We start from the raw sequence: 16,247 nt of genomic DNA, 5'->3' as shown, positions 1-16,247 counted from the left end.
TAGGCCACGAGTATCTCCTCAGCTAGTAAAAATATACATGGATTTGTGCGCTCTTTGGCTTGCTAAGGTTAAAAAATGCCTAACGAGTACTAGAGCAATTCTGATAATAGATAGTAAGTAACCAATGACTTCAGACAAGCCAGGAGTTCACTTTCTAATTTATGGAGAATAAGGAAAGTGGGATCAGCTTTTCTGAGTGGAGGGACAGAAAAGCTTGGGGACCTGATGTGGGAACAGACGACTGCTGAGAATTTTTTAGTTGGTATGGCCAGTTAGGAGAAGAACAGGAAGATGTAGAGGATGGTTATTTGCTAGATAGTTAGCTATGCTAGAAAACAGGGAAAGAAGTTCTAGCACTCTTTAGAATGAAAGAAAGAGAAAAGACTTCCAAAGATTCAGATAAGAGTACGTAATTTTTTTTTTCATTTACAGCATCAAAAGTAATGTCATAGAAGATTAAAGTCAGAGGGATGAACACTGAATTCAGATCTTTGTTGACACTTGGCTGCTCCTGTAAGTGATCATTCCAGCAATTTTTATGCAAGGGTAAAAACTCAGTGAAATATATTGCCCGTTTCTTTAGTTTCCTTGTTTGAGCTGTCCTTGAAAATTGACAGAAACTGGTAACACTTTTCAGAGTAAGATACTGTGGGCGTTAATGGCATCTAGTTAACTTGTCTCTGTGACAACTTTGATAGTATTAATGAAAGATGAATATTGAGAGTTTTGTGATAAATGTGTAGCTTTTTTGGGGGGAGGGGGGCATTTTATAGGGATAACTGGTAAATGAATGACTAAGAAATGAATTTCTAGCTGAAGTTGCAGCCTTTATTTCTCTCTTCCATGTGATTGAGGTGCTCTCTGATGTAGTAAATCAAATAAGAAGATAAGAAATATATCTGATTCCGCTCTCCTGTCAAGAAAAGTGATAGAGTCCTTGATTTGTATTTCTGGCACTGAGACCCCCCTCCCCCCCCCAGCATATGTGGAGGATTAAAGATTCTGGGCTACCTATCAGCAGGTGGCCAGCAGGGATTCCTGCTGTGACTAATGTGTTTGTTTAGAAGAAGAAACACTAAAGCTGACATATTGTGAGATTTCTTAGGCTTGCTCTAATACAAAAGGCAGCAGAACCAAGACACAGGGTAACTTTGCCCTCTGTGTGCTTGCACCTGCATGTGTGTGTCCTTAGTGTGCGCGCAGCAGGGGGAAGTAGCTAGGTCCTGCATGTACAGTGCCTAGTTTCTATGTGGTGTTCAGATAATGACATAATAAAAAGTGAATGCCTTTTAATTACTTCACAGACCTATGAATTTATAGCATCATGTTCTATTACTGAATGATTAAAAAAAAAGTTTCGTTGGCATTTTCATACAGAAAGTTTCTTCTTAAGGTCCACCAAAGATTGCATGATGTATAGGCTAATTTTTCTAGTGAGCGACAAAAGTTACTCTGTGGATTAAATTCATAAACCACATACAAGTCTCAGCATTAAATGGTTGTTTTTTGTGGTTATTTCTAGTGTTTTTGACAATACACTGCTTTGCTATGAGTTTTCCCACTCTTTTCTTTGCCGTTGTGCTTAGGAAATGCCACAGATACAGATAGATAATTTATTTAGGAAATGTTAAAATGAATAATTTTCTCTGGAGGTTTTTCTTTTTATATGAAAAGATATTGCAAATGACATTTGGAATCTCCATAAGGTAATGCAGTCATTAAGTGTTTTTGGAGCTCATGCACAAAGATAAATAACTGACTGGTAACGTTATAAATTGCATGATTTTTTTAATATGCTTTGGGGAAGGTGTTCCACGCTCTTTACTTGGGCAAAGCTCCTGATGACTTTCAGGGAAACCTCAGCTAATCAAAATATGGCATGTGACCATGTATTGTGTCCTCAAAGTAAACATCACTAAGTGATGCCTTCTTAAATTATATCACTCTTTTGGGGAGGCCTCACCAATCACAGAACACTGATCCTAGTGCTCTTACAGCATTTTGGAAGCCAGGCGTTTACAAATGGCATTTGAAAGATTGAGCCAATTCACATCTATGTCTTAAAATAACTATAAAATCTTTTTTTTATGACTCATCTTTATGATAGCTTTGTAAATACAAACCATAGATTGAGAGAATTAGGAAAAAAAAAACAAGTTAGAAAAAACAATTTATTAAGTAATATCATATAAATAACTTGTTACAAAAATCAATTTGCAAAAAGGCAAATTCACTCTATCTGTGAGAAATCGTTGTTCAAATTGGTTTCTCATTAAATTCATAAATTTCTTTCTCCCCCCCCCCCCAAAAAAGAAAGCCATTATGGTGAACAAGAAATATAAGGGAGAGAGTGCACACTTGCCATCTGACCATAGCAAATTGCCCAGCCACGCTGCAAGACACAATCATTCCAGCATGGGTCCCTTTGTTACATAGGGAAACTTCTAGGTGTAAACCTCTTGGGTGACAGAAATCTTATCGCCCACAAATGTTCCTCTGTGCTGACTGGTGACCGGATCCATCCGATGCTCAGGCTCCTTCATAGAACAAGGGGATGACATTGCGAGAGACTGTGTGGCTGGAGTGTGCCAGCAAGTAAATCCTCCCAGGTGGTGGCATCAGTTTCAATTTATGCTTGGAAGTATTTTTAATTAAAAAAAATCAATACCAAAAAGCATTTATTTTAAGGGTTTAAAAATCACATACCGCAATAGGAGTTTGCCAGATTGATTTAGCTCAGTAACACAGTTAAGATGCACATAGCATTTATTATAAGGCCTTTTTTTTAAGTTTAATTTTCAAAGCAATGAAAGTAATCACAGAATTAAAACAGTACAGTGATTCTGAAGAGTTTTTATGTGTCAAAATCCAAGACAATTTCATGTTTGTAGTGTTGTTTCTCTGTTGTTTTTACCTGAATGCTTAATAATTCTATACATTTGTTTCTTTAATAAACACTAAAGTAATAGAGCATAGAAAACTAAAAGCTTATAGAAAGTGTCTCCCGGTATATTTACATAAATAGTGCAGTCTCGTAGGAAAGGTCAAAAGCCTGTTGGAGTGGAAAGGATTTCTCTGTGTGCTGGACTTGCTCCTTATTTGTCCAATCAACTTTGTAGAAAGGGAAATTTAAAGTTTGCAGCTCCTGTATATTTTTTCTTTCCCTCTCTTCTTTTTTTTAAAGAAAGAATAAGACACATGCAGGAGAAATAAGAGCAGGTTCTACAAAAACTCCTTTGAAATCTAGTAACTATGCATAATATGGCAGCTTTGTGGCTTTTAAGTGCCATGGGCCTGCCTTGTATATGACGATTACTTTCCGCCCTAAACTCCATGCAATTAATTTTCTTCTCTTCCTGAAACTCCCCATTTTCTGACTCTCAAATGCCCTATAACCCCATACATGTTTTTTGGATACCTACTGCTGAATTTTATGAACTATTCATGATGAACGCAGGTCTGGGCTGAAAAGTGTAATATTGCAGAATGATGGGCAGGATCAAGATTGCCTTAGCTGTGCCAAAATAAAATGGCTGAGACGACAGGCAGGCATTAAAACGTGAAAGACATCTTGCTTCCTTTCTCAAGTGAATTGACTACTGTGCTTTTCCCTTCCTACTGGAGTAGTGCGTGAGGCTATAGACATTAAATATGCTTTCGTTCCTCTTCTTTCTTAAGTACAGAAACTGTCTCTTAGAAAACAATTCTTTCTAAATACCAAACATTAAAATGTTGTGTCTGTGATGTTTATTGGAGGAGGCTGCTGTTTCACAGTTCTAGAGGGAAAAGAACACTGCCTTTCACAATTTATGAACTAAAACATACTAGTCAGAAGTAGCGTAATGACTGTTAACTTCTCAGCTCTCATTTGACAAGGGAGCTCAGACTGCAGCCTTAATTGAAACACAAAGGGGCAGGAGATGGCAGCATCCAGTTGGGACGGTAGTCTTCTAAAGCACTTTAATACTTCTTATAGCATGAAATAAAGAGGCATTTTAAAACATGTGCTGGTAGGAATAGCTAACGTTATGGTGTCCGCAGTTACCGGCTCAGAACCACTGGCTGTAGTTCACTGCACACTGCTACAGAAAGCCATCAAGATAGATCTGTTGCAGAAGTTTATTATTAAAGCATGTTAATTATCAGAAAGTTGCACCAGTTCATCAGTTGCGGGGACTTTCTTCCCTGGAGATTTGAATCAAAATAGCCTGGATCTCTTTTGCTTGTTCTAAAAGAAGATAGTATCTTGCTTTCTATCCAGGCAAAACTCCCTCTGGCTGTTCTAGGAATTCTGGAAGTGTTGGAAATGGCTCTGCGCTTTAGCCCCTGTTCAACATGGATAAGTCTGATTTAGAAATGTGTCCAGTTGCTGATGTTCATTATTTTCTTTTTTATTCATACCGTGTATGTGTGCATGTGCACAGACATTCCCATAGCCATTTCTCCCTGCTCCACTTGTTTATAACCATACCACTTTTTATGAGATTACACAAATTCAGTTAATTGTTTTTTTCCTCTTTCTGTGACAGAGAAATAAGTGTTGTGCCTTGTAATGCAGCTCGCTACTTGCAAAACTTAATAATTTGAAGACTGCTTCTCTCATTCACATTTAACAGCTATGAAATACCTTTCCACGGAATGAAGTAAGACCTGACAACTAACAAAATATGTAAAATCCTTTTTCTTCTTCTGGAATAATGTGGCCACTTTGGGAGCTGGAGTGGAATAGCTATGCTAGAATCCTTAGTCTATTATAACTGTAGAGATGTTATTATTCTGCAGTAGCAAGGCTCACAATTTCACCTAGGTAAACAGGCCCTCATTTCATGTTAACCTCACTGAACTCCATGGTGTTTTTTAATAGCTCCCCGGTTTTTAGATCGGACACTTTTCCAAATTAAAAGTGAACTGCATTGCTCATCTCTGCCTGTCTTAGCTAAGTCTCTTAGCATTGTTTCTTCTCTTCAGATAGATGTGGCTCTAACAGGAGCAGTGTTTCTTAACGCAACCTTGAAACCCACTTTGTAGCCCATAATCTAACACTTGTTCATCTCTAAATGACAATTCTAGCATTGTGTGAAAGCATTGCAAAATACACATTTCTATATCATCTAGTACTCTGGCATGCAACGAGGTGCAAAGAAATACTATTGCAAAGTTTTGTATTCACTGCAATATGGCATTTTAATTATTTAATATGCAGTACCGATTTTATAAATTGCACTTTGTGGTACTGCCAAGAAAGAAGGAAAGTCAGAACTGAACTCTTCTTGCTGTGCGTGAGAGATACTAAATCTGCCTAATTTGCAGAAGAAAAAAGACCTCAAAACTTAGGTGTGTAAATAATAATTCAGATGTGAGCTATACATTTTCCTCTAATTTTTTGTTTGTTTTTTAGAAGAATCTCTTTGCTATTCAGGTACCACATCTGTGGTGTCATTACATAATTTATATAAAATATATTTACACGACAGGCACGAGTAGCCACTGTATTTACTGTGTCACTCATTGGACAAGATAAAACCAGCTGGCAAAGAAAAAAAAAAAGCAAAACTTGAGCTTGAACTGTTACTATCACTAACTTGGACAAAACCACTGTACAAATATAGGAAAATAGTTACAGGGAGATCAGTGATCCACCCCTATTTTGTTATTCCACTCCAAAGAGTGACTAAGGCAAATTTACTTGCAGGTTGGTCCAGTCCTTTCAGGGTTGTGGGCAGGCTCCCTGTGTGGAGGCAGGTGTAAGTACTGCCTTCAGTAAAGTGGCAGTGTCTCCCTCTTCCAGGGCCAAATGCCTGGGCATCCACAGGCCTAAAAGGTCTTAGAGCCACCCACCCTTGCTACCTCTTCGCCACACAGATCCGTGTCCTGGGGGAAGGGAGAATTCACTGACTCTGGGCATCTCACCTCACTCTGAGTTTGAGGCAAGTTGCTCTGAGCTCCCTGTACTGCAAAGGATGAGAAATAGGCACCTTGCAGGGTGCAGTTTGGATCACCAAAGTGAGGCTTCTGCTTGAAAGAGCCTCCTGAAGAGCACTGTCACCTCTCCATGGACAGTATGAGGAGAACAGCCCAAAGTGAGGGGACTGCAGCAGGTGGTGCCAAGCGTTTCCTTCTCCTCCCATATTGTTGAAAACCATTTTGGAACCAGGTGGTCTGGTTTGTATGCCAGAGCCAGATTTCAGACAGGCTGCCTTCTGGATGCTCTGATTTTAAGGAAGCCATGAAGGACTTTTACAGGTGTCATCCTAAATTGCAGAGAGATCCTTAGGAGAACGTTGAGAGTCTAGTCACGTCATTACTGTTGTGACAGGCACAGCAGGCTCAGGCACCTAACTCCACTGGAATAAAGTACCTTGAGAGGCCTCAATCAGTGAGACTGGAGGCTCAGCAGCTTTCAGAGCTCTGGACTCTCTCTACTCTGACAACCCATCTTATCTATAATGCTGGGCATCTATGAATCACTAGCTACCTTGCTTTAAACTTGTAATTGTGTAATGATCTCCACTGCAAAGGAGTCCCTTCTGGTTATGAGTGGACATCTTGGTGTAGACTGCTTGTCCTTTTAGCTGTGAGCGGGTTTGCAAAATCTGAAATTATATTGCCATGCTCAAATGTTTAATACTCTGGCATCCTACTACTCTCTTTGTTTAACTCTGAGTAACGAATTCCAGGGATTAATTTTTAATCCCTTTTAGTTTTCTGTTTATTAACTTTTTTTCCCTTCTCTTTTATTTTTTGAGTAAATTGGAGCTCTTGTTTGGTTTTCAAACTGATTCACTGAAGATTCTTGCGGGGGGGGGGGGGGGAAATCAATCCACGCCTGTAATTCTAGTATGCAATACTGTTTCAAAAATGAAATAAATGAGATTATTTACGATTATTTACACACACACACGGACACATGCCTTCCCCTTTCCTTGGTATGGTGTCACAGGCTCTGTCCCTATTGTGGGACCCAGGAGTGCTTTTAGCTCCTGGAACTGGGCACGCCCCATGGCCACCCTTCAGGATTTTCTCCACATAGCCTCTCCTAAATGGCTGGATTTGAATAGCAGCACTGCATGTTCTTGACAAGTGGTACTGGGTAGTGCGCAAACTGTTAAGAAAAGGTCTTGGTCTGAGTACTATGGCATTTTCTTTCTCCTTGCCCCAGCCCGGACAAAAATTGCTTAACTTGGCAAAGTGGATTAATACACCCTTGGAGAACTTCTGTTTAAAATGCTCTCTTTTGGTGAAGTCTTTAACAACCCTAGCTGACTAGTTTATTAAAAAGAGAGTTACAGTTATAAACCCTACTTTTCAGGCCTCTGGAATGACAATTGATTCTTACTTGTGCATTCGGGGCTTGAAACAGCAAAAAAATCCAAAAAGATGAGGAATTACTTCCTATGGCAGAATGCCAGTGTCTTCTCTAAGAATTTTGCAAATGATTCATCTATTCGTTGCAACATCCTGATGAGGTAGGTGTTGTTTCCCCACTTTACGGGTGGCAAAGCTGGGCAGAGAGTCAGTTGGGGAGCCACCCTGGGCATCCAAGCAGGGGAGTTCAGGGCATAAAAGTACTCCTTTCCTCCGATGCAGTTGCTTCTCTTGCCCCAATGGGTGGTAGTCACTGGAAAGCAACCACTCCCCTCCCGCACATACGAACAGGCAGAAGTAAATGGATATGAAAAGCCTGACTCCCACACCCCCAGCACAGTGGCCAGCACCACTGAACTGATGTGCAAGTGGAAGCCATCAGAACTACAAAGAAAAGCTTTTGTTCTGCTCCTTTCTCCAAGTCACGGTCTAATCTGCACTTGGATTAGATGAGTTGCCCCATATCACAAGGCAAGTCTGGGTTAGAACTGGGATACTGTCTAAAAATTAGCTGTAGGGGCTACTGACCACACACACATGCACGCACACACATCTCTCCAGCAATGCTAGGTCAGAAGAATATATACATAGCAGTCAATGAAATATATATACGTGTGTGATAATATAATTCAGTGCATTGGGGCAATGGCAAGTTCTAGAAAAACACTCAGATTTGAATGACTATTAGGCCTGTCTATCCTCCTCATGAGTAAAATGCATGTTTGATGGTTTTTCTCAGCTGACTCTACTTGTGTAATAAACCTCCATTCCACCACCACTACTTTTGACTATAATACATAGGTTAAACTAGGGTACCTCATTACATAAGGATGTGCAATACACAATCAACAGAGCAGTTGTCTGAACTGAATAATCTGAATACAAGTAAAAAGAGTAAGTGAGCTTAAACAGTAATATACTCCAATTTACAATATAAGCAGAACAAGTAAAAATATTGCTCCCCATCTGATCCTTTTTTTCCCTCCTCTACTGCTGTGCCTGTAAGATTGACTTGGTAAACTGGATACACTAAAAAATAATAACTTTGCCTCTTTGAAGCTCATAAAACGATACTAGAAAAGGTTTTCTGACAGTTGAGCCACACAGACTGCAGTCATTAGACAATTAGAACTGGTAGAATAGAGAACCCTTTCACAGAGCTGTGGAGAAATAGAAAGAAATAGCCACTTCACATATCTCAGTGCTGTTTCTGAAAATGAAAAAAAAGGCAACAAATTAAGAGTCTTTGTCACTGTCCATTGCGCCATACATATCTGCCAGCTTTTTAAACCGAGGCCCCCAGTCACTGAGGTAATCGTAGTCCTGATCTCCATCTGTAGTCACTGACTCCAAGGAGCTGAGGGACTCTGCTACAGAACCATTACCTTCATATGCGTAGGTTGCTAACGAGTCATATGGGGGTGCAGTTGGATCTGTATCATTTTCCTTTAACCTTTGGTTAATGAAATCTCTGACATCCGTGTTATCTCGCGCTGCTGCAGTCCGCCGTGGCATAAAAAGTGTTTCCGGCACAATGTCTCTGCGTAATTTATTATCATCTATGGCTTCGGGATTCCTCAGCGTGCCAATATCAAATGCCTGGGTATCTTCCTCTCCACCACCTTCATCGTTATAACTGACAATGTTGTCTCTGATGTCCTCTTTGGAAATAATCAAAGGCTCTTTTTTCCGTTGCCGTCTCAGCGCTGCAAACAGCACCACTGTAACTGGAAGCAAAAATAACAGAGGAAGAGAAAAGGAAAAGTTAATCCCTATCTCAATTAAAATCCCCAAGAAATGCTGCACTGCTTGAACTCTAAGTTTTAAAAGACGTTCTGCAAAACTGTGAACATATACTTTAGGTTTTCAGATTGTGCCTTATCTGTCTGTAAGTACCTTGTGAAATGAGGTATGCAGTAGAAGAAAGGAGATGGCAAGCTTGTAAGAAGCTAAGCAGGGTGTCATTTTTCCAGAAGTCATAGTTTTACGTAGAGACCTGTTGCTTTGAAAATAAAGCTAGTTTCATGAGACTTGGGAAGGGAGACTTATTCACCAAATAGGTAATAACATCAGATGTTAACTACCTTGAACCTCTGGGATGAGATGAAACTTGTGCTATGGACAAGGTTAGTATCTACTGGGCTGTCATGAAATGTTAGCAAGGCTACATTTCAAGAACAGTAAGCATCTCTTCCTCTGGAAAGAAGTTTGGAATGGGATGGGTTCTGAACCAGCACAAAGTACAAGTTCTGTTAACTTTCCTGGCATTTTTACAATGTACATCGCCTTAAAATCATACACAGCTTAAATCTTAAAGACTGATGAGATAAGATATTGGTATTATTTAATCTACTAAGGACATGAGATTTCTCAAACAGGTACTTTAGGCCATACATATATAATATTATATAATTGTATTTATTATATGTTATTATAAAGTGTACATAAATATATATACACACACACACACTTTAAAGTATATATTTCTTTTATTCTGAGGGTAGGAATTCTTTCCCAGGCCCTGATCCAGATTTAAATATTCACATTCAATAATGATCCCTAATACTGTCAGAGAAGTGGGCACAGAAAGGTGGGAGTGGATGTGTTCAACACTTTATTACCTTTAGAAGCTAATTTCAGGTTTCTTTAGTAGGATACTCCCTTAAATGATTGAATATTTAAAAATGAATAGTGGCAAGGAGCAGGCATGTATTACTGCTATCTCTGTTGCTTTGGTAGTCTGAGGCCCACAGTGCCCAGTCTTTCAGCTCTGCTGTGCAAACTCAGAAAAAAACCCACATCTTGCTGCTGTATTTGTAGTTCTTTTGTAGTTCTTTTTTAGCAAAGCAAATCAGAAAATATCTGCACTCATTGATATGAGATAATAACATGGATCAAAGTCATTTCTTGTGTTAGCTGTATTTCTGAAACTGTATGAGACAAGGCACAGTAACTGTCAAAGTCTTTTTTTTTTCCTGTAGTCCCTCCTTCATTTGTAACTGTGTTGAAGACATTGTCAAGTACTCAGGATATCTCCAAAACAAAATTTTAGCCCATTGAAACTAATCTTCTTTAGTTTCCCTTGTCAGACTAAAAGATAATTAAATAAATAAAAGAAGATAACTTAGAGCAAGATCCTCTTTGTAGGTGAGCTTCAGCACGTTCTGGAAAAGGCTCTTACTCTGTTTCTCTCCACTGACTATAGAGGAACTCAAGAAGACAGGATGAAGTAGGAGAATGCTCTCCTAATTCCTGCTGTGTCTTTGCCATAGACTAGTGTGAGAATATCTGTCAGTATGAGTTGAAAGGAAATGAGTTAAGTGGTGAAACTGAAAGAATTAGGAAGGCTGGTTCAGATGATGTTTCTTCATGCTGCTATACGAAAATGTAGTAAGAGAAATCCTGTCCTGAAGAGCATAAAGCTGTAAGACTATTTGGGAAGACTGGGAAAAGTCTGTATGAGAGAACAGAAGTATCTGGACAAAATCATGGAGAACTTGAAAAACAGAGTCAATTTTGAATGGGCTTCTAGAATAGTGACTGACAGAATTATCTGAGAAAGCATAGGAATAGTGCAGTTTTCTTTTTACGTGGAAGCGTTGCTGAAGTATCCCATTAACAAAAAAGATGTTATGTGGAATATGCTAGGATGATTCCTAAGACTGTGTGAGAGTCAAGGCACAATAACTGTCATTAATTAACTTACATTAATAATTATGTCACATCCTTGATACTTGGGTTTTCTTATTTTTTGCTGAACTTGCAGACAAAAAAACCCTAGATATTGCATGTTAGAGCACATCACCTTTATTTAGTCAACTTTTAGCAATATCTGAGGCCTCCTAATAAGCCACTAGGCCTACTCAAACTGCAGATAAAATCAGCAATTTTCAAGTACTTTTTGTTGATGCTAAACTTTAAATTTTCATTCAAGTCTGCCCAGAGTATTGTTTTTCACTCAGTCGTGGTTTCACATGCAAACCCAGCAAACAGACTGAAAGTAGAAAATTATATAGTAGACTTAATTGAAAATCTGCTTATGGTGCATGGCGGCGTGAGCAATAATTGACATAAAGTGCTGCTTAGCACACAGAATCAATTATTTTCGATTGACATAAAACAGGAAATCGTTTTAATGTTAGATTGATATTAATGAGTACAGTTGTACTAACTAGTGCAAAACTATCTGCAGAATCAGATTTCTTTGTCTGATAAGGAACTTGATACAAAGTGGGCTCAGCCCTTAGATACAATCATACCATGTTTTGAAAAATAATTTTAATTGCAAGTTAAAGGTCCTGGGAATCCTGTCTGCATTGCCTTGTGGGAATCCTTTCTGACAAAGGGATAGCGTTTATCTTGGCAAGCTATGACTATATTGTTGAAGTTTGAGACTCACCACATAGTCTTTAACTCGTGACTGGAGAGGGGAATATCTTGCTAATCATAAAGATCAAGATGATTCTGCTGTGGTGATCAGTGTGTTTGAGGGAGATAGGAGTACGGCAGAATCAAGTGGCATCACTGAGGAAACATTTTTCTCTCTTGCTTGACCCTGCTGATATAAAACCAGTCTGACTCCTTTTTTCCTGGGCAGATGCTAATGGTGACTAATGAAGTCTCCTTGAGAGCTGCCTATGTACAATTGTACTGTTCTCACCAGATGACTAGACTATGGTTAAAGGTTGAGGGACAGGTTTTCTGTTTGCTGTATGACATACAAGAGAGGTAGAACCTGGTTGAGAGGAATATGCAGTTAAACATTGCAAATGACCCTTATTTTTCAATTAAATAACGCTGACCACCTGTAAGTGCTGTAGCCTGCACATCCTCCAGACTCAGGAGATTCCAACTTCTTCATATTCCCAGGTGCTAGAAGTGGGGGACACTGTAGCTTTTGAGAGAGTGCTTTTATAGTCACCTCCTTTCAGTATCCATCTCCAGCACAACAAAAGCACTGTGTGAGACTCATTTCTCCTCACTTATAGACATGGAAAATTAATTGTTCAAAACTAAGTTATCTGGCCACCTTTTATAGTCATTGGAAATAGACAGACACCTCCAAGGGGTGATTTGGCTCATCCATCTCACATACCAATAAGAGCATGGGATAAGTGGCTCTCTAGAGGTGCCTGTCTCTTTCCGTTGGCCGGAGGGCAGAGCCCAGTCATCCCGTCTTGCTTGGACTTTGCTAACTTTTAGACAGCTATGGCCAGGTAGGATGAATTGTATCCACCACATCTGCAGTAGCCCTTAGAGAAGGAAATAAAATAATACAAATGCAGGATAAGACATTTGGTATCTCTGCTTTGTTATTACCCTAGCCTTGGCATAATCACTTGTAGCTATGCAAAATAAATCACTGTCATCTATGAGAGTGATCATTCTGATCTGGAAGAATTCTGTCCCCTTGTAACATTTATTTTGAGGAAAGCCAGTTTAATTTCTTTGTCCTACAAGTATTAAGGAGAGAAACTTTGCATGTATTATTTGTGTGAAATGTTCACTCCTAATCCAACTCTGAAAGGAACAATGTCTCTCTGCCACTTACCTAGTAATATAATGATACAGAGAAGAATAGCAATGAGAGCCCCAGTGCTAAGACCAGTAGGATGAATCAAAGCTTCTGCATTACAGGACAGCATCTTTCCTCGATGGTCACAAGCACATACTCGAATAGTCACTGTTTCGGTGCTGCTCTGGATAGGGTAGTCATTGTCTGATATTACCACTGGCAAGAAGTAGGTACTCATTTCATGCCGGTTATATCTGGTTTTTCGAGTGAAAATCCCTGCTGTGTTGTCTGGAAACACAAAGCAAACATTATAGGAGTACTCATCTGAAGAGCAAAAGCAAGGATGAGCTAATAAAGAAGGTCTTCCTAGAAATTCACCTCTGTTGTCCTGGAGTGTAAAGTTTGAGCTGCTGCCTGCCTCAGGAGCTAAGGAGAATGAAAACTGGTGTCCACTGAAAGAGTCGTCTTTATCAACGGCACTTAGTGTTTGTATCAGCTGAAACAATAAGAAAAACATTATCTCCAAAGTCATTTTGCCTTACTCTTATTTAGCTATACTAGGGTTGTAAAGTGATCTTATTGTATTAACTTCTTTATTCTACTTTAAGGCAGTTGATGCTGCTACAGTGAGCTTAATAAAAGTGATTCATGTGCCACTGATGCTACTTAGGATCACCATGCTATTGTATCCCAGGCTGTCAGCTCAGTAATGTAATGAATTTTGAAATCAGCAGGAGGATCATGTTGAATTCAAGAGAAGGCTTGGGCTGATGCTGCTCCAGCTGGATAGGAAACGTTTGCATTTGACAAGGAATGGAAATGAAAGGTGAGATAGTCCAAGCTGTCTGTATATTTTTCCACCCAAATCCCATGTCACAGGACTTGTTTGGCTGAGTTGTCTAAATTATCTACTACTTTGAACCATTTAACAGTAGGACTAGTAGAGAGAGAGTTATCTGGCAGCACACAGCTATATCACAGACAGGACTTTGTACAGACCTGTAACTCTTTCCTGAAGGAGGCAGTGGATGTGCCTGAATATAACAGAGGATCTCAGAGGGAAAATGCATCAGGGATAACAAGGCACAGTACAGAAAGCAGCTGTGTAAAACGTAGTGTCACTTTAGCTGCAAGAATACTAAGTATAGTCAGATTCTGTGCAGTCACTGTTTAATTTAATTTTGCAAAACTGACAGTTTATTGCAATGCAAAGTACACCTCTTGATGAGGTGATGCAGGAGTAGTACTGAAACACAATTTGTATGGAATATTTTCTTAGTACAAGCGGTCAACACACCTGTTCTGCCTTTGCATTTTCACAGACGAAGGTCTCGTAAAACATAGGAAACTCCGGAGCATTGTCATTTACATCCAAAACCTTAATGAACACTGGGACACGGCTGCTTTGTTTTGGGTTATCTGAAATGATAAAAACAGAAAGAACAGAGAATTTATTTAGCCCAGCTACTGACTTAGTGCAAAAAAAGAAAAGGACAGAGTTAGGGGCTCACTGCCTTAAATCTTTACTTGTTCATAACTCTCCACAAAAATCAGGCTTTGTTGTCATTACTCTGGTTCTGTGTAAACTGCTTGGCTAAGGCTGGGTAGGAATGAGTCCAGGGTTTATAAATTAATTTGAACATGCCAGGTGTGCTTATGAATGTATATGTAATATATATAAAATAAAATGCTGAAATTAGATGAAATAAATATATTAGCCTAAATAATACGATTTGGAGAAAACAAGGTTTCTGGAATCTATCATCTTCTCTAAGTCTGAAACAGGAGATCTGAACAGGTATGAAGGGTTTTTTACCTCTCCATCTGTAACAGACAGTATTCCCTGTCCCTACAAATCTTGTGTCACATTTAAGCTACTATGACTACCTTTACAATACATAAATCATAACTGTGTAGTTGTCATAGATCTTATCTGATCTTGTGTGGATTGATTTGGCTGATATTCTAGAATTGATGCTAAAACATATTGGCTGAACAACTTAAGCAGTACAAAGAATCTGCAGATCCCTGTATATAAACATACTATTTCTCCCGTAAGGACTATATGAGTACCAAGGGATTGAGTTTGATAAGGATATTCCTCAGCACAAAATACTTATTAAAATATTCCCATTGGACTCCCATAGAGGAATCCAAGAGACATTGCCAGTACTTGATAATCAGTGTCCCTTGTCCTCCATATCACATAAAAGTGATCCTGGACAGACTGGCTAGACATACACAACATAGTCCTTGGGAATATGTGCATGTGGGAATGTGAGAGAGTGAAATCTGTGAGGGAATGGGTGTGACTGAAATCAGTTTTATTTAAAATAAATATCATCTCCCCCTTTTTATGAACTCACATTGGTTTTTTTATGTTAATTTTCTACCCATGTTATAGTTTATTAATACACTTCAAACTATGTTTCAAGTGAAAAAAATGGTTGAATAAGATATAGCAGATCTATGACTCTGTATGCTTCTACAAGCACTCATTATAGTCATTTGAGTTAGGCTTTAGTGCAAACCCTATTACTGTATTTATCATACTTCTATAAATTTTAAAGTGCCTTCTTGAAAATTGGCACTGTATATTTATATTACAAAACTCAGTCATTTGGACAAAATGTTATACTTTAAAGCTCTATAGTCCCATTGAAGTTAATATGATTCCATTAGGCATAAAACACTCTAATATGAGCTGTTGGGCTACATTCACTCAGTTTAGTTGAATGTTTATTCAGTTTTGTATAATATCTGTATTAGCTGAACTCTGTCCTAAAATACATCAATACAATTGTTAAATTTTTATAACAGGCAGAAATCAAAGGTACTCATTTGAATTTGGAGGACTGCTTGCAAGACTATTTTGTATGGGTGTACTTTTCTAACAGATGCATTCAACACCTTTGTGTTGGGTGTATCTTTCTAACAAATGCATATATTGCCAAATGTATTTCTTTCCTCTCAAATATTACAATTGTTTTCTTTGTTGCTTTTTGAACATGTTTTTATTTTACTTTTTCTAGGTGCTTAAGATTCTGAAAAGTTAAAAAAGGTATTGTAGCAAATAGAAGTTTCATGAAAACCATATCCTCTGTGGACATGGGCCTTTTTTTTGATTTAATGGAAATATAAGTGGAAATATATTCATACAACTTAAAGTTTGTGGGTTTTTTACTTTTTTTCCTTTCAAACTATTTTTGCAAATGAATTAGTGTAGATTTTGTGTTGTGTTGTCCTTTAATCACTGCTGAGCTCCAACAGAAAGTTCCACCATACACAACAGATGCACAGATCTCCTTCAATCTGTTAAACTATATAGCAGTATGTTTTCTTTATAGCCAGCAACCAATCTGAAAAC

General features: G+C 38.6%; 1 protein-coding gene across 2 annotated transcripts in view; it reads right to left on the bottom strand.

The window, feature by feature from the left end:
• Positions 1-2,157: 2,157 nt before the first annotated feature.
• The window catches only part of LOC112982209 (cadherin-6), a 110,365-nt gene continuing 96,275 nt past the window's right edge, over positions 2,158-16,247 (bottom strand). For both annotated transcript variants that reach the window (XM_064506885.1, XM_064506884.1), the window contains 4 exons: positions 14,178-14,299; positions 13,259-13,376; positions 12,917-13,168; positions 2,158-9,092 (listed from right to left, as the gene is read on the bottom strand). In XM_064506885.1, coding sequence (XP_064362955.1) covers positions 8,602-9,092; positions 12,917-13,168; positions 13,259-13,376; positions 14,178-14,299 — 983 coding nt within the window. In that variant the 3' untranslated portion in view covers positions 2,158-8,601. The remainder of the gene's footprint in view (positions 9,093-12,916; positions 13,169-13,258; positions 13,377-14,177; positions 14,300-16,247) is intronic.

Source organism: Dromaius novaehollandiae, chromosome 2 (assembly GCF_036370855.1).
Source record: "Dromaius novaehollandiae isolate bDroNov1 chromosome 2, bDroNov1.hap1, whole genome shotgun sequence".
Classification (NCBI taxonomy): Eukaryota; Metazoa; Chordata; class Aves; order Casuariiformes; family Dromaiidae; genus Dromaius; species Dromaius novaehollandiae.
The sequence above is the reverse complement of the archived record's forward strand: the minus strand, read 5'-3'. Positions and strand labels throughout refer to the sequence as shown.